General features: G+C 42.7%; 3 protein-coding genes across 3 annotated transcripts; 2 read left to right on the plus strand and 1 right to left on the minus strand.

Moving 5' to 3' along the window:
- Positions 1 to 607: 607 nt before the first annotated feature.
- On the plus strand, positions 608 to 10487 carry aebp1a (AE binding protein 1a). The gene is made up of 20 exons (XM_027020122.3): positions 608 to 1246; positions 2995 to 3306; positions 3438 to 3488; positions 3863 to 3949; positions 4039 to 4122; positions 4395 to 4454; positions 4649 to 4708; positions 5187 to 5273; positions 5806 to 5915; positions 6170 to 6309; positions 6422 to 6506; positions 6714 to 6858; positions 7017 to 7096; positions 7269 to 7392; positions 7508 to 7704; positions 7797 to 7970; positions 8437 to 8833; positions 9071 to 9210; positions 9340 to 9439; positions 9577 to 10487. Exons 1-20 carry the CDS (start codon positions 979 to 981, stop codon positions 10134 to 10136), a joined length of 3261 nt encoding a protein of 1086 aa, XP_026875923.3. The 5' UTR covers positions 608 to 978; the 3' UTR covers positions 10137 to 10487.
- Positions 10488 to 11062: 575 nt separating this feature from the next.
- On the plus strand, positions 11063 to 16210 carry ykt6 (YKT6 v-SNARE homolog (S. cerevisiae)). Its single transcript, XM_027020161.3, has 8 exons — positions 11063 to 11381; positions 11868 to 12003; positions 12115 to 12197; positions 12807 to 12907; positions 13076 to 13180; positions 13304 to 13369; positions 13843 to 13944; positions 14199 to 16210. Exons 2-8 carry the CDS (start codon positions 11900 to 11902, stop codon positions 14232 to 14234), a joined length of 597 nt encoding a protein of 198 aa, XP_026875962.1. The 5' UTR covers positions 11063 to 11381; positions 11868 to 11899; the 3' UTR covers positions 14235 to 16210.
- Positions 16211 to 16485: 275 nt separating this feature from the next.
- On the minus strand, positions 16486 to 21156 carry ddx56 (DEAD (Asp-Glu-Ala-Asp) box helicase 56). Its single transcript, XM_027020148.3, has 14 exons — positions 20906 to 21156; positions 20550 to 20711; positions 20293 to 20447; positions 20037 to 20207; positions 19753 to 19843; positions 19305 to 19546; positions 18996 to 19145; positions 18717 to 18830; positions 18537 to 18631; positions 18297 to 18370; positions 18069 to 18158; positions 17879 to 17984; positions 17667 to 17758; positions 16486 to 17453 (listed from the first exon to the last, which is right to left on the minus strand). Exons 1-14 carry the CDS (start codon positions 20960 to 20962, stop codon positions 17385 to 17387), a joined length of 1668 nt encoding a protein of 555 aa, XP_026875949.2. The 5' UTR covers positions 20963 to 21156; the 3' UTR covers positions 16486 to 17384.
- Between the last annotated feature and the right edge of the window lie 30 nt (positions 21157 to 21186).

A 21186-nucleotide genomic window follows, 5' to 3' on the forward strand; every position in this document is an offset into this window, starting at 1 on the left:
ATCTAGCGTCTAGACACACCACAGACAAACCCATATCTGATCTAACGACCAATGAGAGCATTGCCTGTTCTTCAGTTTAGCTTTGGAAAGGCTGATGGAAAAATCCCCCAGTTAAAGGAAAAGATATCGGGGCATATTCTTTCATTCTGTTATCAAGGAGTAAGCCCATCCAAAGCCAAGCCTACCATGGTGGGTTATGGGAATATCTTTACTGAATGAGGTCTGTAAAAAAAAAAAAAAAAAAAAATTAAAAAAAAGATCACAAGAATAACAATAATAACAAAGAGAAAAACAAATTCTCATTTGCCAAAACACTAGAAGGCTTTTTGAGAGAGATTAGTGTAATTTTTCTGGGCTAAAACAGCAAAATAAAGACTTTTAAATAAAGTAAGGTTTTGCCATGAAATACTATCATAGTGGAAACTTCAGAGGAAACTAGAGTTTATTAGAGGAAACCTTCCAGATAATTAGTCTGGAGACTAGGTATTTTACAGATCATTTGTTTGGACTTGTCGGTATTTTTGCGGTCACCAACCCTCCCCCTTTCCCCAGCACTCCTTCCAGTACCCTCCTCAGACGTGATCCTTTTTCCCCCCATGATTTGTCTTCTCATTGCTCTCTCAAAGGGGGCTGTCAGAGGAATTTGACTGGAGGAGCAGCTCAGAATTACAGAGCAAGAATGAGCTCACACCAGCTCTGCCTCCAATTTCTTTACTAGCTGCACTGGTTCCACCTCTGGCAACTTTTCTGGTGTGGACCACTGTTTCGACTCAAAACATTTACCCGTTTTCAAAGGCTGCTTGCTTGTTTTTGGAACCACTGGACTTCTGGGGTAAACTATGTCCCCTTCACCGACAGACCATCTGCTTGTGCTTTGACACGTTCCTCTGTGTCAGCGAGTCTGGATCTGTAGACCCACACCTCAGCTCAGTCATTTCCCATCCAGCCGTGTTAGAGGATTAAGGAGAACAGCCGACGATGTGGCGGTTGAAGGTACCACTCGGTCTCGCTTTGTTCACGCTCTGCTGGATTTTAACGTGTGTTGGAGACACAGGGGCCAACGCCATTGTCAGGTCTGGCCCAGCTACCAAAGGGATCCGGGGCAGGCAGACAGCCCTGGCAGATCAAAAGAGGAAAGAATTAGAGAGACGAGGGTCAGAAGCCCTTCCAATGGATGAACCTGATGGGGACAGGGAGGCTAAAAAGGACAAACCGGGTAAAAAGTCACCTGAAGAGGTTCTAGCAGGTAAGCAGCTTTAGCATCAGAGTCTCCAGCTGGTGTCCACATACCAGCAGAAAGGAAGGTAGGAAAGGATGTGCACAGATTTAAGCTCACACGAACTGTGTGTGGACATAGCTCATAGTCGGTGTGTCACAGAGGATGCTGCAAAGCCCCAATCTTCAGCTGGGTTTTGTCATGCTGACGGATCTGGCACGCACACTGAGAGCATTCTCCCTCCTCTTGTGCAGTAAACTGGAACTATTCAGTCTACCAACACAATATGCTGCATTTTTCCTTCCCAGAGGAGCGCTGAAACGAGGGCAGGAATGGAAAAGAGACTGCATATGGGAAATAGTAAAGCTGATGGAAATCACAGATGACTCCTGGAAACAGCGTGGTCAGGAAAAACGCGAAGAGCTCCCCCTTCCCAACCATTCTTCCCCCACTGTTTTGCTAATAGCATAGTGCCATGTGGTTTTAGATGCAGAGGCAGGAAGAGAAACAGAGCCAACATTTGGTTTGCGTTTGAAGCAGCCAAAGCTCTCTCTCCTAGTGGTTTCCAGCTATAAGCTTTTCGCTATGTTTTCAAGGCTAATCTCTCTCCACTGCCTTACATAATCAGGGTTAGATGCCTTGCAAAGAAAAGTAACATCTGAAAACAGAATTCTGGGGGAAATATGAAGGCATAAATATCTAGAGTGTTCCATAGTTTACAAGTAGATTAGGATGAAAAATACAGTTGATTATCTACTTTCCCAGACACGCGTGAGATTTCTGTCTCTGTGGTTTGGACTGAGTTCTGCAGTATTTCATTTCTTTCTTCCAATGTGGCTGTAGTTCATAGCTCTAAAACTCGTACAACTAACAGCCTCTCTTTGGTCTGTAAATTGTGTGTAATTATCAATGCAAAATGTATGGGTGTCTCTCTCTGGGTGTGCAGAAGGTTTCATTAAGATAATACAGTGGCAAATCCTTACTGTAAGTGTCTGTTTATATCTGGGTATGATACAGCTGATACAGACGTCATCCAACACTTGAAGGGAAATATTGTTATTACTGGTTTCCCTTCATGGTTATCTGGACTCCATCAACAAGGCTTACAGAGAGAGAGGCTTCAGTCTTCACAAAGAAATCAAATGAACTGGCAGTGTAAAGATGGCATTCGTTTGTGCCATTATCTGACAAACTGTGCCATGGCACCTGCCATCTGTAAAAGAACTAAATAATAATGAAGTTTTTGCTTTAAGGGAAGACAACCTGAAGAGCTACTGCATTAAACAATGAGAACAAACATTCAGAAATGTCAATAAGTTCCAGCATTTACAAGACAATGCTCTTAATATCCTGAATTTCTTTTTTAATTCAGTGTGTGTATGTGGCAGTGAGTGTCTGGAGTTTTGCTCCTTAGCACATGCATGAATATAAACACTATACAAATTAGTTGGTTTTTTTTAAACAAATTTAAATATGACCGAAGAAGGAAGAAACTGCAATGTACTGTAGTTAAAGACGTCAAGGTAATCAAATGTTCAGTGTAGTACACAAGGCTTAGTAAGAAACAGTCCTTCATCAGCTGTTCAAGCAAACTGCTTCTGAAGCTCTCAATATAAACATAATTCATATGTTTTTATTAGTTTTCCATGCAGTGTCACTGAATTGAGATGAGGATTTACAGCATATACAGTATTACACATTAGGTTATGTCATTATATTTTGCTTCTTTTTCATGCAAACTTGATTTGTTGTCTTACTGTTTCCCTCCTCTGCCCAAGCCAAGGCAAAGAAAGCAGCAGAGAAGGAGTCCAAGGCGAAGAAACCAAAAGCCCCCAAGCCCACCAAGAAGCCCAAGCCCACCAAGAAGCCCAAGCCCACCAAGAAGCCTAAACCACCAAAACCAACCAAGAAACCCAAACCCACCAAGAAACCCAAACCCACCAAGAAACCCAAGGCACCCAAGGCCACTCCCTGGACCAAACAGAAAGTCACCCCGCCTCCCGAGCGTAAGGCCGAGACTCCTCTGACCAAAAAAACAACCCTGGAAGAGGAAGAGGAGAAACTCTTTACAGAACTGGGATTGAACAAATGTATGTATTCACCAACTTCAAAGAGCACCGAGTGGTAGTCACCCATGCAGAATGTTTGGCTCACGTATCATATCTATCCATGATATGTTGTAAGACTTTCAGAGTTGTTTCAAGTGTGCTTGTTTTTTCAGTGTTTCCAACAGAATCACAGACAGAAACTGAAAAGAAGAAGCCAGGTCATGGTAAGAAGGAAGAAAGAATTCTCTCTATTGACCCTTAATTCAGGGTGAAAGAATGAGTGAAAGAATAGAAGTGGGGTCATCTATCTGATTTCTTAATTCTCAGAAATAAACATTCTATTCCATGAATTTCCAAACTGAATCACTGAACTATTAAACTCATGAACTCATGGCCACCATTAAATCCAGAAATCTTTTCCTGTAATGTGCAATTTTCTGAACTACAAGTCTTCAAGCAAAAAAAGCATATGCAAACAAACCAACTGGTCTTTCTTTCCTTCATGTTATTGCTTTTAAGATGTTCCAAGTCTTGCGTTAATGCTGACAGCGCATAACTCACAACTTGCATTTCATCCCCTTTCTCTTTTCTCCCACAGATATTCCCATCAAGAAGGAAGGTCCAACGCTGCCTTCCAGTGCCGAGATCCCGAAAGAGCACGATTCTGATTACTGGGATGCCAGACGTATGACTGATTTAGAGACTAAACCAATGACAGAGGAACCAAACTCAGAGCTTGTGTTTACCATGCTGTTTCACTCTGTTACCTGATAGATGAGGTGCCGGAACCTGACCTCCTCCCTAAAGGCAAGGAGGTCACCACCATAGAGGATCCAAGCATATATTTACCCATCCCAGGTACTCCAAGGCTAATTTGCACTAATGGGAGAGTGTGAACTGAAGATGAATAGAGAAAGCCACCAGTTTACAGGACATTCTTTTATTATGTAAACAACCGGCTGTGGTAGCAGCTGGAGTTTTGCAGCAAAGCATTCAAGCAAGGCACCCAAGATTATGTTGTATAGAAACATTTTACGAGCTGTTTGTTGTCCTTCTTTTTAATGCAAGCAGTCTGATTTTTGTTGTTGTTTATTGTGTGTGTTTGTGTGTGTGTGTGTGTGTGTGTGTAGAGGAGACCACAACTCTGCCATCTGTTGTCCCCTGGTATGAGGAATATGATTACTCTGACTGTACGTTTATACCCCTTTTTAAAACAATCAATGAAAAAGACTTTGTGCTGTGAGACGTGAGAAGATGTTTTACTGGAGTCCAGTATGAAATGTACATGGCTCAACTGTTCTGTTGCTTCTTGCCGTCTCTCTCTCTCTCTCTCCCCCTCTCTCTCCCTCTCCGTCTCCCTCTCCCTCTCTCCTTCTTTAACCAGTGGCAGCAAAGCAGCTGGAGGAGGAGATAGAGAGGAAGCAGAAGGAGAAAGCAGAAAAGGGTCTGAATCAACTTCACGTGTTTAGTGTGCCGCATTCTTTCAGACCTGCACGTGCTTTGAGTTCTCCAGTCTCCAAGTGTTCTGTGTGAAGTTTAAATCTCAAATCACTTCTTAATCACATGCTGAATATGACACTTTTATCAGGCTATGTTGAGAGACAAAAATAGGGTCAGTTAGATATAACCATGGTTGAAGAGGTGACCTTAAAATACTGAGGAGGAAGGGGTTTGTTTATTAGGCTGCAGCATAGCAAAAGAAAATTAATAGTTATTTGTCCATTACTAGAAAAAAAAAACGTATTTCTTACAGAAGTGTCATTAAAAATACATTCAATTGAATATATAGTTAATCCACCTCCTTGTCCATTTGACAAACACTGTCATAAAATAAGATCAAAGGTCAAAACAAGGTACTTTGTTTTTGCTAGCACTACATGTTTCAGCTTATCCAATCTCCCCACTGCATCTCTGCTCCCCAGCTGAAAAACTGAGGAAACAATGGGAGGAGGAGGAGGAGGAGGAAGAAGAAAAAAGAAAACAGACTTCTGTCTACGTCGAACCGAAGAGTAAGACTCTCCGCAACCGAAAGATGAGCAGCGTCATTAGAGGAGCTGGCCCATGTGCGCTGTGCTGTTTGTGCACTGGAAGGTCAATGCGTTTGCTTTTTAAAAGGTTTTAGTTAAAGTGCCTGAGCAAACAGCAGTAAATGTCACTGCTGAGCTGAACTTTCCCCACAGTCGATTTCCTTTCCAACTTGAGGGAGGCCTGTACTGAGACTGTGGAGCCAGAATGACTCAACTCTGGTGTTTTAAGACAAGCCAGCCTCACTGCTGGCTCTGACCCAATCCTGTCTACAGAACAAATGGCCGCCTTCTTCCAGAAAACAGCTCTCACTCTGGACTGGAGTCATTTAGTCTGAGCAAGCACTAGAATGTTCTTCTGCACAAACAGGTTTTTTAATGGCAGTAGGTACGTTTGCGTCCCTGGAAAGTGTGCGAGGTTATCACCATGAACAGTATGGTAGAGAAGTGGCGCATGAACACGAACTTTTTTCTGCAGGAGTGTTTGTCGTAAACTGTGTGTTTGGTCTCGCTGTAGAGTGTCCTCCTCTCGGCCTGGAGTCTCACCGTGTGGAGGACGACCAGATCCTTGCCTCCTCCATTTCCCATCATGGCTTTGTGGCTCAGAGAGGACGTTTGAACATGCAGGTGTGATTTCAGTCACTGTTGGGATTTCAATGACCCCGTGCCATTTAAAACATCATTATTCATTGTATAATAATATTAACCAACTAATCTGCACTGTATAATCCAAAGAATCATACGGTCATTTCTTTATATTAATGAAAAATCTACCATATATTGAGCTTTACTCATGTGTTTAGTGCTGAGCATAGAAAGCTCAACCAATTCTTTCATGTCCTTTGACCCAAGTTTTACCTGATTTTGCTCTGTCTTTCCAGAGCTCAGACGACGAGGATGACGTGTATGGAGGAGCCTGGTGTGCAGACAGTGAAGAGAAGGAACACTGGTTCCAGCTAGACGCCCGTCGAGAGGTGGAATACACTGGAGTCATCACCCAGGGGAGGAACTCGGAAACACAGTATGCAAACGTGACCAGTGGCAACGGATACAGATCCCAGGAAGTATAGTATGATAATGGGTAAATTAAGGTGGGGTTTTGTTTCTGATGAAATATGCTTGGCCTTTTGCAGAGATGACTTTGTGTCGTCGTATTTTGTGGCCTTCAGCAACGACAGCCGTGATTGGACGGTCCTGCACGACGGCTATGCAGAATGGGTGATTAGTTATTTTCATTCAAAGGACTTAAGATAAAACGATAAAACACACAGAGTTCACTGTTGCATCCGGGTGCCAATGCAGTGCCTTTGTCCATGTAACACTAGACTGTTTATTTCCATTTATCAGATGCTAAAGCAAGAGTTATGGGTCTGTCTATGCAGACTGGCTATCTTGTTGGTAATAAACATGACCTTTGGCCTTTAGCTTTTCTATGGCAACGTGGACAAAGACACTCCGGTGAAGACGGAGTTCGCCCATCCCGTGGTGGCGCGATACATCCGCATCCTGCCCCAGAGCTGGAACGGTAGCTTGTGCATGAGACTGGAAGTGCTCGCCTGCCCTCTGCCCAGTAAGCGTTCAGCTTTCACAACTCGCTACATTAAGAATAAATGGCTCAAAAGCCCTAAAGGGCGGAGACACACCTGCCCAGGGTTTTTAAATGCCAGGCTCCACGCTGATTTGTGTCGCTTTGAAAATCGCACACATGAAACAATGCTGCTCCAACAGCTACGTACCACACCGAGAATGATGTCACACCCACCGACGACTTGGATTACAGGCATCACAACTACAAAGAGATGAGACAGGTGAGAATGCTCCATACATCTTTAAAACATACCCACAATGCAAAGTGCTGATGTGTTTAAGGTTAAAGTACCAGGCTGGAACCATCTGGTCTGAACATGTCCAGTCCTGTGCATCTTGTTGACCTTTGCTGTAGCATATCTTCCTATCTGACCGCTGGCCTCTTTTGCGCAGATGATGAAGGTGATAAATGAAGAATGTCCCAACATCACCCGGATCTACAACATTGGAAAGAGCTCACAAAAAAACAAGATGTATGCAATGGAGATCTCAGACAACCCAGGGGAGCATGAGATGGGTACTGTCCAAATGTATAGATTTTAACCACCAGTGCCACAACACCGAAGTCAAAAACTACGATGAAGTAATAATTGAAATATCGTAAAAGGTTTGCTCTTCAAACCTGTTTTAAGGCGAACCAGAATTCCGCTACACAGCAGGACTGCATGGGAATGAAGTTCTGGGAAGAGAACTCCTACTACTGCTCATGCAGTTCCTATGTAAGGAATACAATGATGACAACCCTCGAGTGCGCCGCCTGGTGGATGGCGTGCGCATCCATTTGGTGCCCTCTCTCAACCCGGACGCTTATGACCTGGCATACGAAATGGTACGAAAGGTTTTTATTAAATGATGTGAAAGCAGTGGCACCGAGCTTCTCTTCAAATGTAGATTATGGATTGTTTTGTTGTTGTTTTTTAGGGCTCAGAAATGGGAAACTGGGCACTGGGCCATTGGACAGAAGAGGGCTATGACATTTTCCAGAACTTTCCTGACCTTAACAGCATTTTGTGGGGTGCAGAAGACAGAGGCTGGGTTCCTCGTGTTGTGCCAAACCACCACATCCCCATACCTGAGAACTTCTTGAATGGTTCGGTAGGCACAAACATATGTTTGCAGAAACAGCTCACCCACCCTAGATTCACAGGTGTAGCTGAGACTCCCACAGAGAGACTGAAATGACTACTTGGACCAGACATAACGTAATAAAACAAGGGCTGTTTATTAGCTGGGTCGCTCCTGAGTCTTAGCCTTCCCAAGGCTTCTTTCTAATTTCAGGTTTTTCCTTGCCATCATCACCTCTGGCTTGCTCATTAAGGACCTGGACCCACACACAACCTGAGCTCCAAACGTGCTATATAAACAATTTTGATGTCACTTGACGACATATTTGCAGACTCTTTCTTTGTACTAATCTGTACAACAAAGGCTCATGCATGTCTTTTAAAAATTGGTTGTATTCACTGTTTCTCACCCATAAAGTACCATAAGGTGGCCTGAAAGGAAACATTAGATTAGTGAAACCTGGGTGCAGCCACTTCTGCTGATGCCTTGTGTGTAGGTGGCTGTTGAGACTAAAGCCATAATTGCCTGGATGGAGCGGACGCCCTTCGTTCTGGGAGCGAACCTGCAGGGTGGCGAGAAGCTTGTGGCCTATCCCTTTGACATGCAACGCCCACCACGGGCCACCAGCGCGGATGGCAGAGGGGCCAGGCGAGGCGGCGGTCGCCCGGTTATGGAGTACCACATGAGCGAGGAGACGTGGGCTCGCATCCAGAGGCAGGACGAAGGCGCCCTGAGAGAGACGGCCGACGAGAACATGTTCCGCTGGCTGGCCGTGACCTACGCCCACAGCCACCTCACCATGACCGAGACGTACCACGGCGCCTGCCACGCCGATGATGTCACGGGGGGCCAGGGCATCATCAACCGCGCCAGCTGGAAACCTGTTGTAGGCAGTGAGTGAGGAAAGATAAAGCTGTGCTGAGTTTTGACGTGAGCGGTCTTTCATCAAACATTGATAAAAAGGTGCCCTCTAGTGTCAAATATAGGTACTACAAGCGCGGCTCAGCACGCTGCACGGAAATATCCATTTTTGAATTTGGCAAGTAGTTGTTAAATCAAGAAGTGTTAAATCAGACTAAGATAAAAACTGTTAAACCAACCTTTCATAGTAAATACCGATATTTCCATAGGTATGAATGATTTTAGTTACCTTCACACTAACTGCTTCGAGATATCCATCTTCCTGGGCTGTGACAAGTTTCCTCACGAGAGTGAGCTCGCTCTGGAGTGGGAGAACAACCGAGAGGCCATGCTAGCATTTATAGAGCAGGTAAGAAAGAAAAATATATTCATAACTACAGTTTAATAACATTAATAATGATAAACAAATAAAAATTTATTTAATATCTTTAATAAATTTGAGTTGGAAGAAAAAAAATCTTAATTTGTGACTAACCAGGTGCATCGTGGTATCAAAGGTTTGGTAAGAGATGTGGAGGGCAAAATAATCGCAAATGCCACAATATCTGTGGAGGGCATCAAACATGACGTCAAAACAGGTAAAACAGGCTACTATGTGTAAACCATATCTGCACTGAAATGTTTGGTGCGTAGGCTGTACTGCTTGCACAGTTCACTCCACCGAAACGTCACCATCATGTCCTATCTTTAACACTTCCATTCTTTTGTACACCAGCTTCCACGGGTGATTACTGGCGACTTCTAAACCCTGGAGAGTACCGTGTGACTGCGAGAGCAGATGGCTACACATCTCAGACAAGGCTCTGCATGGTGGGGTACGAGGCAGGCGCCACGTCCTGCAGCTTCACGTTAACAAAGTCGAATTGGGCCCGAATTCGAGAAATTCTTGCCCAGAGCGGTAAGAAGCCATCTCGAGTGAATCCCAACAGTGAGACTGGGATTACAAGTGTTGCTGACAAAAAAGGACCAGCAGCAAACCCCCAGAATGAGCGCCTTCGACGCATGCGTATGATTCGCCTGCGCAGAATGCGACTGCGGCTGCAGAGGCAGAGAGCCAATGTGACAACCACCGTGGCCACCACCACCACCACCACCACCACCACCACTCCAGTGCCCACCACAACCACGCTGCTAATTACACCGAGCACCAACCCATGGTATGACTCCTGGTTTGTGATGGACAGCTCAACCACAGTCTCCCCTGATGAAGCAGAATTCCAGGAGTACGAGCCTACGCAAGACTACAATTTTGAGATTGGAATAGAAAATTATTAGGATCAGATATCACTTCTGCGCAAGAATATACACAAATATTTTGAAGGTTTCCCACCTCGACAGTATGTCGTTTCTAGAGAACTGTGACTGCAGAGGTTTGTCTTCAAGTTCTAGAGAGAAACATATTCTTACTGTGGAACAGAGAGAATAAATGTAACTGGATATTGTTCTGTTAAAAACTGGCATCAAAGAAAGTTTAACAGTGACCAAATAAATATATGGTTTTCTATAACATGATGTTAAAAGAAGAATTCTTAAAATCAATCCACTTTGTCACCAATTTGTAAAAGGGCACTCTTTTTGTATTGTCACTTGTTAAAAGCCTTTTCTAATAAAAACATTTGAATTTCATTAGAGTCTTATATTAACAACATGATGAAAACTACAAAAGTTAAAAGTGACATACATATTTCAATGTTAATTAAATCTACACTGACACTACTTAGCATCTACTTTTCACTCAAGGTGACAACATAAAACCAAAAGAAATTAATAAATAAATAGGCCGATTGGACATAAAAGTAAATGAATAAATACATTTGCGGCATATTTTTAAAAATAAATGTGTGACAATAAATAAATGTCTTATAGAAATGCATAAATACCTAAATAAATACATTCGTATTTTATTTATTTACGCTTTTATTTATTTCCAGATTTGTTTATTTAGGGGTTTCTTCCTTCATGCCATGTTAATGAGGTGGGCAACATTAACGTAGTTCTAACGAGGTATTGGTCAAAGGTGGGCAGGAAGGTCAGGCTACCAGACGCAACTGAATGTCCTATGTATTCACTTATTTGTTTGTTTTTGATTTTATGTTTAACACTTATTTATTAATTCGTTCATTTATGGCATTAATTATTTAATTATTTTTATGTGTCATCTTTCGTCATCCATATTAATCGTTCACTCACTTTTATTTTGAAATCGACATAGCAGGAGTTTTCACTTTCCGAAAACAGCAAGTCAGCTAGCTAGCAGTCAAGTTTCCGAAGCAAAGATCTGGTAGTAACGTATGTTATCTGTTTGTTACCACTTTGACTGCCATAAAGTCCATTACATGAGTTTTTAAAAGTATGATTTTCTTTATCCTTCAGTAAGAAAGACATTTCAATAAGTGCATTTATCACACCCGGCTAGCTGCTGTAGCTAGATAGGCTGACGTTAGGTTGTCAAGTTGAGGCGTTTGGGTCCGTCGGGAATTCGGTTAACCCAGCCTGAAAGTTGTGCTTCAAAACTGAACGGTAAGACTTGATTCCGCTTTTTAAACACTATGTTGACAAACATGTGACAGATGCATGGTCTTCCATGCCACTGGTCAGGTAAAGTAACTTGTGAAGATTAGGTAGCCTGTTGCCTCTTTGTGCTAGCATAGCCAGCTAACGCTAACTCAGCTGTGTGTGGAACCGTGTGTGACACGTCTGTGTGGATTCGCGCAGCTATGCTAAAATGCTAAGCTAAACTACGCTACGCTACGATAACTAATCTTTTAGCAGTTACGCACACTAGGACTACTGAATAATTGTTGAATGTTGGGAGAATGATGGCATTTATTTCTACAGTAGACCTGGTTAAATGCCTTCAATCTGTGTCATTTTCACGATGTTAATCATATATAGAAAACGTTTGCATTGTGAAAACTTTGGCAGCTGGTCACTTAATCTGCTTAATGTGTTGGTGCTTATGTCGGCTGTCTAGCTAGCTACATAAATCTATGTGATCTGTTTCAGGTCTGTGAGCTAATAAACTCCATAAAATCACCATGAAACTCTACAGTTTAAGTGTGTTATACAAAGGTTCGACTAAGGCCAACCTGCTGAAAGCCGCTTTTGACTTGTCTTCGTTTAGTTTTTTTCAGCGGTCCAGGTAGGTATCCGACTATGACAGTGCTAAAAAAAAAAACAAAAAAAAAAAAAAACCTCTGTCATGGCTTCATGTCCTCTCATCTTTATTTTGTATTTTATTCACATCACTCAGTGTACAGGAGTTCATGACCTTCACCAGCGCCCTGATAGTGGAGCGCTCCTCATTTGGAACTCGTGCTTCTGTAAAAGAGCAAGGTGGGTACAGGGTGGTTGGAACCAGGCTAGCCACAGAGAAGGCTGAAACTGCGCAGAGAGCCGTAATTATTACGAGCTGGTCATTACTTTCGCTGTTACTGGGAGTGTAAATGAATGGGCTGGTGTTTCCGCAGCCTTTAGTTTCTCTGTAATTGGAACAAGGAATTGGCCAGCTGATGATTATCAGCCAAGATATGCCAAAGCAAATACAATACTGAATTTCGGTGCTGTCCAAACTCTGTTTAATACATACTACTGAACTTGCTTGTTTTCTCTTAATTAACTACCTAAGGAACATTTGTGGTAATACAATTCACATTAGACATTGATAAAATTCTAAATATATTTTATCAGAGTTCCCAGTTTAAAGTAGGCCTCTGTCTTGTTTGTATTTTAAAACCACTGATTGTAGTATTGACTGTGGGTAGTAGCATTAAGCCTGCTACCTTTGGTAAATCCTAAGCGTGAAACTGAAGCAGTAATAGCCACACAGGGCAGCAGCTTTCAGTGAACACATGGTCGTGGCCAGTTCCAATGTGATGGATTCTGTCTAGCTCATCTTGATAGACGCTGTAAGTAGTGAGAGAGCTGATGATATCTGTTCCACAGAATACCTGTGTCATGTATACGTCCGAAATGACAACCTCGGTGGAGTGGTGATTGCAGACAGTGAATACCCCTCCAGAGTGTGCTTCACATTGCTCGATAAGGTGGGATTGTGTGTATTTGTAGGCTGTAAAATGAAAGCATTTGTTATGACAGTGTTTTAGTTTCTCTTTTAGTTTACAGGATGTGTTTTCTTGATGCTTCTCTATGTGTGCAGCCAGGTGAAGGCTGTGCTAGTTTCTGATCTTTAAACAATTGCACTCCTCTCGCAGGTGTTGGAGGAGTTCTCTCGGCAGGTGAACAGCATAGACTGGCCCTCGGGTTCACCAGCCACCATCCAGTACACAGCCTTGGACAGCTACCTGGCTAAGTATCAGGTGTGATGCATGAACATGGTGTTTATCTTTGTAAGACTTCTGCCAGAAGAAGCTGAGTAATCCATGGATCTGCAGCGATTCTTGCTGCCCCACACTCACCCCTGGGTTATTCTTCACCCACAGAACCCACGTGAAGCAGATGCCATGACTAAAGTACAAGCCGAATTGGACGAAACTAAAATTATTCTGGTGAGAAAATGTAGCTGTTTAAGCAAGTCACCATTTTTCACTGTCACATGTGAATTGTGTGAGAAGCTTACTGGTATTAGAAGTAGTGGTTATAGTTTTTAGGTTTAATTGTTTTTACAAAGCGAATGCAGCTTTGATACTGTCAGATAACTCTTATTTTTGTGTTTCATTACTGGTTGTTATGCTGTTAAACAGTGAGATCGCATTTCTTTTTGTTCAGACTAAATGAATTTGAATGCTGTATCTGAAAACAAATCTCTTTAAATTTAATGAAGAACCAATTAGCAGAGTGGATAGCAAAATATTACTGCTAATGGTTCACCAAACACGGAAATGTTGTTGGGATCTTTTTAAAAATGTTATTACTGCTTTACATTACATAATCATCTGTAGTGTCATTTTAGCGTTTGTTATGCAGTGAGTCAGACTATCCTTTTTTATATTTCTAAAAAGTACTTTGTCTCCATTCACAGCACAACACTATGGAGTCCCTTTTGGATAGAGGTGAAAAGCTTGATGATTTGGTGCAGAAGTCAGAGCACCTGGGCAACCAGTCGAAAGCCTTTTACAAAACGGTTAGTGCATGAGCTGCACATGCACTATGCACATGGCTCCAGAATATATGAAGAGCTCTACTGTTCATCGTTGTAGCCTGCCCAAACACACAGTTCTGAGTAGTTATCCAAACAATGCTGGCATGAAGGACCGTGGACTGAAAGCTGGACTTGGCTGTCTGAACTTGGCCTGTTATTACTGCTTGGTTTACATAAACGTTTCATTACTATTATACACTGACCTGTGTATGTGCTACTTCTGTTGTCACTTTCAGGCACGGAAGCAAAACTCCTGCTGCAAAGTGATGTGATGATAAAATTGTGATGGAACGGAGTCTCCTGGGACACTCCACCCCCACCTGTGCGTTCTATCTCTCTCTCCCCTCTTTCTCTGGTCTCTCTCCCCTCTTTCTCTGGTCTCTCTCTCTCCTGGCTGGTGCGGGGCCACAGGGCAAGCAGAGCTTCCGGACAACACCAGGCCTGTAGTATGTTTTTGAGGATTTGGGAAGACCCACTTACATGGTGTTCCTTTTTTTTTTTGGGTTCATTTAGTTTTCACAGCACCAGAGGGGGCTGGTTTCTCTACACGACCCTTACTCTGCTGTGTGAGATTTTGCTGTTCCACAGTGTTTTTCTGTTGCAGAGTCTGCAGTAAAAGCTTCCAGGTGGTGTGGTCACGGTTTGGCTTAGGCTATCTTAGACCAGAAAATGGGCAGTGCAAAGGGGGGGTTGTGACTGGGGACAGGGCAGGGGGCGGAGTCAAGTCACACTTCCCCACTGTGCCTTACTTGTAGGTGGCTGGGTACTAGTCTGTGCATTCCAGTTGGACTGTTTATTCAGACTTCAGTGCGTTAGGAGATTCATACATTTCAAGCAACACATTTATTTACTGTTTGGCTTCTGCATTTTGTAGAGCAGGAGCATAAATGTAGCTTGTCATCAGTCTTGTTATTTCTGGGGAAAACATTTTACAGCACTAATATTGAGCTGTTGTGTTGGATTAGATTAACTGCCCCTCATAGCTGTTGGCAATGGACCAATATGAAGCCAAGTGTTATGGTCATTTTCTAAAATTGTGTGTATAATTTTAATTCTTTTTGAAATGTCAGTGAAATAAATGTGAAATAGTCTGTCCATTCATACTGGCTTTTACTGTGGTTGCTTAAGTCTCTCCAATAAATTGTTTTTTTTTGTAAATTATATCCCCATAATACAAAAACAAAAAGCCACATTTTATTGTATCGTTATGTGAAATGTTCCCAGTTCCCAGTGATTGTGCATGTCAAATCAGTGGCAATTCTGCTCTGATGAGGTGCATTTTGCTCAAGTGATGATCAAAGCCTTACAGTATAGTCTCTGAAATCAGTCTGCTTGCCCTCGAATGGCAGGCCTCATATATACAATGTCCAGAATGGGTCGCCGGTAGTCTCCGTGTTTCACAAGCCGGGTATGTGAAATGCTGCTCAGCTCTGCACGCCAAACATGCCACACATGATGCTCTTTACGATGAGTCTACAATCACCTTGGATGCAAAGTCTCAGGCTGGATGACTTCAGTTTTCTATTGCCAAAAGGTGCACATAAAACCACACGTTACACAGGGTGATCCCCAGGGAAGGTTTATATCTCGGGTGGGTTTAAATCCGGATATCTTGAAGTTTCTGTTGTCTAGGACCTAAAAGAATAGTATATGGTCATGTACACAAACTAAATACAGATTTAGCTGCTTCTTGTGTTGTTCATATATCCATGGAGGAAGCAGAGATGTGCCATTTTGGAGAATCTGTTATAGACGCCTTCATAAAATGTCTGAGATTGTGTGAGTGTGCTTGTAAATCTGAACTGTTTGTGATCTGATGGTGTTATTGCTCAGTTTGTGTGGCTTCTGTGTTCCCATGCAGTGTGTTGCAGGGTTGTATTGTGTAAATGATGGTGTGTTTCCTTGTCCAGAATGACTGCGGGAACCTTTTGAGGTGTCTTTCTTGTAATTGCCAAATGCTTGCTAGCTTATTCAATCTTAACTTGCCATAATGGCAAAGTTTAACGTGTAGTTGTGTATAAAGCCAACTGTGCATTATATACTCCTCATAATAAATGTATTTACATGCAACCTGGTTAACATTAGGCATCAAATATCCTGTAACGTTTCTTATTCAGTTCATGCAGATGTAATCAACTTTCTACATAGTAATTTTTAAAATCTTGCTCTTCACTGTACTTGATGTATGATTAACACTGCTGTTGTACTTACTGGAAAATTATTTCAAACTAAAATCTGATTAACATCACTTTGCTGAAGCTATGATGTGGGATTTTTTCTCTCATAAGGCTACATATGATAGATATTTCATAAATGCACTTCCTCTAGCAAGCATATAACATTTTTAGGAGTGTGGGAATGAACAAATTACAAAATGCCACTGTAACTAACGTGAAAAGGCAATTAGGTACTTTTACTTGTAGCCATCATTGGATCTGGAAGGGAAAGAACAGGTTAGGTCTGAAAAGCCTCTGTATGACTAACATGAAAGATCATGGTGCACTTAAAACAAAAAGCAAAACAACCCAATCAAAAACTTTAATAAGATAACCATTTGCAATAAACACTGAAATACAAACTAATTCAAGTTAAAATACATTTGAGGAACATCATTTTTAAAGAGTTTTTTCTTGTCTCACATTTGGCTTGTTCACCGAGGGCTTGGTCTCGGAGCTCCTTTAATGGTGCCTTGATGACCAATTGAACAGTGTCCTACAGGGGGTTAGAAGTGCTGTGTCATTGTTAAAAAAAAAAGGAAAAAAAAGCAGCACTATATGAATAAATGTGACTACATGTTTTAAATTGTATATAAATGCAGAAGATCTGAACCATGAAATGAACACAGTAGCACTGGGTAGGGTATTTGATAGTATAATCAAACTGTAAGAAATGACAACACAATCTGATTATATATATATATATATATATATATATATATATATATATATATATATATATATATATATATATGAATGAGAATGAAAGACATGAGTACTCAGCTGAAAGAAGTAATATTTCTAATTGGCCAATGAGGACATAACACTCATCATGGGAGGAGGGGTTGAAAGATGTTCAGAAGCAAATAACAGACACGCACTGCAAACAATGGAATAATTCACCCTAAAATAATACAGCTAACAAATGGAAAAACAGTTAAGGGTTCACATCTGTGCTCCAATCAGCTCCCCATCCGTTGGCCCTCGGTGAAGGAGCAGGCGTATGCACTTCAGGAGCCGACTAGGCTATTGTTCATCATCTAGGCACTTTTACTGTTGTTCTTCAGTTCTGGTTCCATCCATCCTTGGTTTGTCAGTATTTAGTGAGCATACGTCTTCTTCGAATGTCCGTACAATCCAGACCTGCAGACTGGTGGCTGCCGGACGGGTCTTGGTTCTGGGGCTGTGGTGTTAGGACGGGCCCTTCTATTTGCCGCCGTTCTTCTTGCCCGTATAGCAGAAGCTCTTCAGGGGGTTCTTGCTTCTTTTGTTCTTCTGCAGGCAGGAAGAAAGACATTGTTTAGTCGGTTTTACTCAACCACGTGTAGACTTCATAATGTAGATGTACATTCAGTTTAAACCCAATATGCAATATAATTCATTTGTACTATTTCCATCACGTCACTGGTTGCATAAACACGGTCTCCCAAGGGCTGTTCTCCTCTCAAGAGTGTATTAGTTTGCTTTTTCTGGGTGTTTCTGTCTCACCTTAAAGGCAGTCTTCACAACCCCCTTAGGGTTGAGTTTGGTCCTCTTCTTCTTTGAGAAGGGTCTGACCAGACTTTTCAGTGTGGCTGGAACTGAAATAGGACTCAACATACTCAAATTCATTGTCTAACATTTCATGCTCCAGTAATGTCTATGCAAGAACCAACAGTCACGTGGTGGCAATGAAATATAAGTAAGTGAAGTTCTCTTACTTAAGTAATCAGGTACGTTTCTCAGGTGGGGTTTGATAATGGCGGGATGGAGGTCTTTGTCATGACGAAGCAACTGCAGGTCTCTGGGGTTGTCCTCGAAGTACGCCTGGGACACGCAGAAAATGTAACCAAGGAGACTCGAGCCCAGTGCTCTGGTTGAATGAAACATGCACAGTACAGCTGCGCTCACCTTGAGTTTTTCCGAGTTCAGAAGCTCCTGCTTGATCTCTTTTAACCTAGCCTCCTTCACTGCCTGCTTGGTGACCGATCGCATGGCGTCCTACGGGGAATTGAGCCCCATCATCACTCACGAGTTACATGACCGTTAGAGCCATGCTTCCCAACTAACCATGTACCTGTTCTACACGACACAGAATGACAGAGCAACGTGGCGAAACCAAGTCTGTTAATGTCATACCCGGCATCTGTATCGAAATCCCTCGATTTCCTCCATTTTGAACCCATATGGCTTCAGTGCACAATCTGCATTATCTGTACACAAAGGGAGATGTTTCAGGTTGACTTCAAAATGTACCCAATTTCCTCAAACCCTGTGTCTGATATCAAGTAACTGTGCAGGAATTTATACTGAATATAAACAATTTACTCAAATAGTTAACATTTTGGTAAACATTAAATTCTTTTTCATAAGCATTACCTCCAGTAAGAGCATTCTCAACCTCCTCCAGCAGGGGAAGCTCTGAAATGGAAACCAACGTCAGGGCAGTGCCAGAGTTGTCTCCTCGAGCAGTCCTATAGAGAATGGTAGGAAAATGTATGAGGAAGGCACATATGCAAATCATTTAGAATCCATAGATGTGAATGAACTTGTACTCACCTGCCAACCCGGTGAATATAGGACTCAACAGAAGGGGGAAAATCAAAGTTGATGACATTCGACACATTCTGGAAGTCAATACCTCTGGACACACCATACTCTTTGTCTTTACCCCTGGAAAAAACAGCAACAATCCAAATGTCATGTAATTTCTTGAACTAATTCATATCCCCTATACAGTAAAATCCTTAAAATATAAAATATCAAATATTTTTACCAGTTATTCATAATGAGGAGTTCATATGTACTTTAGTACATAATTGTCAGCACAAACCATACGTTGCACTCTTTGAAGTTGTCCTTTTCTTCTTCTTCTTTCCTTGGCCCTCTGCACTCTGGGAACCTGCTTTTTGGTTGCCAAGTCCATGCTCATCTGTGGCAATGATGTAATCATAAAATCCCTGGTTAAACTGTGATATGATGTGACACCTAGAAGACAATGAGCAGAAAATCCTAAATTAATCCATTATGTCCAAAAAATCTGTTCTGGGCTTGTTCAGTTACAATCACAACAAGTTGTGTCTGTCTGGCCAAGAGAAAATGGTTTACACTCTCACATGCATGCACTGGATTCATTCACACACTTGCCTTGAATGGACAGGTAGCTCGGAGTTGAGCACGCAGGTGGGGATGGCGAACTGCTCCAGGAAGAGCTTGAGCCGGTAGCAGCGGTCCATGTCGCTGACGAAGATGAGGGTTTTGCCACGCACGAGGCCCAGCTTGAGGAGCGTGTAGATGAGTAGAAATTTGTTCTCCTCCTCGCACTTCACGCTGTACTGCTGCAGCTGGGAGCTGTCGGGCAGCTGGGAGCCCTGCAGCTTCAGCGTCACCTGTGGAGGACAGGAGCCACATATGCGGAGATGACAAATAACCCAGTGTGATTCAAGACTAGGCTTGATCGGTCTGGTCAAAAACAGTATGCTGTGTGTGTAGCATTTGGGTCCAATCATACTCACTGTGCTCGGTCTGATTCAAATGGTAAATGTTTGCATCTCCAGTAAAGAATTACTCTGAAAAACATCATTTGTATGCTTACAGGATTGTGTAGAACCAGCTCCTTCAAAGCCTGAACGTCGTCATTGAGCGTGGCAGACATAAGGAAAGCTTGGTAGATCTTCGGCAAGTGACTGCAAAGGAACAATTAAGTTAGGAACATCATGCTCACTGATGTGACAGTAAACATGACTAAGTCAGATCAACCATCCTCTAGATAAACAAGTTTTTACCCATGGTAACAAGAGCAGAATCTTGAAGGCATCACGTTTATTTAAAACCTGCACTACTACAAGAGGGAGAAATGCACTGAGGTTTGAAACACACCATATGAGGCTCTTGAGGTCAGACTCAAAACCAAAGGAGAAGAGCAGGTCAGCCTCATCAACAACCAGCATCTCCAGAGCAGAATCCAGCACCAGGTTTTTGGCATTAACGTGGGCATGCACACGAGATGGTGTACCCACCACGATATCAGGCTTCTCCATCAGAATGGGCCTAAACACGCACACATACTTCAGGTCTAGACTTCAAGCTACATCCCCAACATCCATGTTTTTCTTTTCATTTTTAATGGACTGACCTCTGTGCCGACACTTCTGCTTTGCCCGAGATGTCTGCTACTCGAACGTCCCTGGCACAGTAAGCAGTGAGCTGGCAAATCATAGTCCGAACTTGATGCCCCAGCTCTTTGGTAGGCACCAACACCAAACCCCGGACTGCCTGCTCCCGCACAGTCTGTCACAGAAATCAGGGGCTATGAGACATCCAGGACTCTCACCCAACACGCAGAACAGCCTGAAACTCCCACATACGAAAGCCATTTAAATCCCACGTTACCTCCTTGCAGGTGAGGATCCGCTGGATGACTGGAACAGCATAGGCCGCTGTTTTTCCTGAACCAGTTCGAGCTCTGGCCAGGAGATCTTTTCCGTCCAGAGCCAATGGTATGGCTTTCTCTTGAATAAGAGTTGGTTGTGCCCATCCTAAGTCTGCAATCGCCTGGTAGAATTTATAGAAAATCAAGAGAAGCGGTGAGGCATCGTGTGTTAGCATAGCTAACAAAGTTAGCTAGCTAATATCGTGTCACTGTTGTGATAAAGCGGCCCGCTTGGCATATGATGAGCATGTCAGATCAGCGGATTATTCGTCTGACGCTGACAGTGACAGTTAAACCTTCTATCAAGACAAAATACCTTTAAAAGGCGATCGTCCAGGCCCATCTCGTGAAATTGAAGCCTGTCGGCCGCCATCTCCCCACGTGTCTCAGAGGCGATATCAGCAGGTATGAGTCCAGTCACAGATCACGAGTTCACTCCATACTGTAGCAGTTCGTGACTAACATGACTAACTCTAGGCAGCTAAAGAGAGTCGATTCAAGTGTGCAGTTTAATAGCTTTTGCATAAACTGGTGAGAAGGAAGCCAGCTGTCCTGTAGGTTGTCCCTGTCCGAATAAGGTACATCCTCGGCCTCGTC

Source organism: Electrophorus electricus, chromosome 19 (assembly GCF_041902795.1).
Source record: "Electrophorus electricus isolate QZ-2024a chromosome 19, ASM4190279v1, whole genome shotgun sequence".
NCBI lineage: Eukaryota > Metazoa > Chordata > Actinopteri > Gymnotiformes > Gymnotidae > Electrophorus > Electrophorus electricus.

Excerpts from the sequence above, each read along its gene's own strand:
- aebp1a (XM_027020122.3), top strand. The coding sequence starts at position 979 with ATGTGGCGGTTGAAGGTACCACTCGGTCTCGCTTTGTTCACGCTCTGC. Across the intron at positions 4,709-5,186 it reads GAAGGAGAAAGCAGAAAAGG|CTGAAAAACTGAGGAAACAA; the intron begins GTCTGAATCAAC and ends TCTGCTCCCCAG. Across the intron at positions 7,097-7,268 it reads ACTACAAAGAGATGAGACAG|ATGATGAAGGTGATAAATGA; the intron begins GTGAGAATGCTC and ends TCTTTTGCGCAG.
- ddx56 (XM_027020148.3), bottom strand. The coding sequence starts at position 20,962 with ATGGCGGCCGACAGGCTTCAATTTCACGAGATGGGCCTGGACGATCGC. Across the intron at positions 20,712-20,905 it reads TGGACGATCGCCTTTTAAAG|GCGATTGCAGACTTAGGATG; the intron begins GTATTTTGTCTT and ends AAATTCTACCAG. Across the intron at positions 19,547-19,752 it reads AGCTGGTTCTACACAATCCT|GTGACGCTGAAGCTGCAGGG; the intron begins GTAAGCATACAA and ends TGTCCTCCACAG.
- ykt6 (XM_027020161.3), top strand. The coding sequence starts at position 11,900 with ATGAAACTCTACAGTTTAAGTGTGTTATACAAAGGTTCGACTAAGGCC. Across the intron at positions 12,908-13,075 it reads GCTTCACATTGCTCGATAAG|GTGTTGGAGGAGTTCTCTCG; the intron begins GTGGGATTGTGT and ends CTCCTCTCGCAG. Across the intron at positions 13,181-13,303 it reads GCTACCTGGCTAAGTATCAG|AACCCACGTGAAGCAGATGC; the intron begins GTGTGATGCATG and ends CTTCACCCACAG.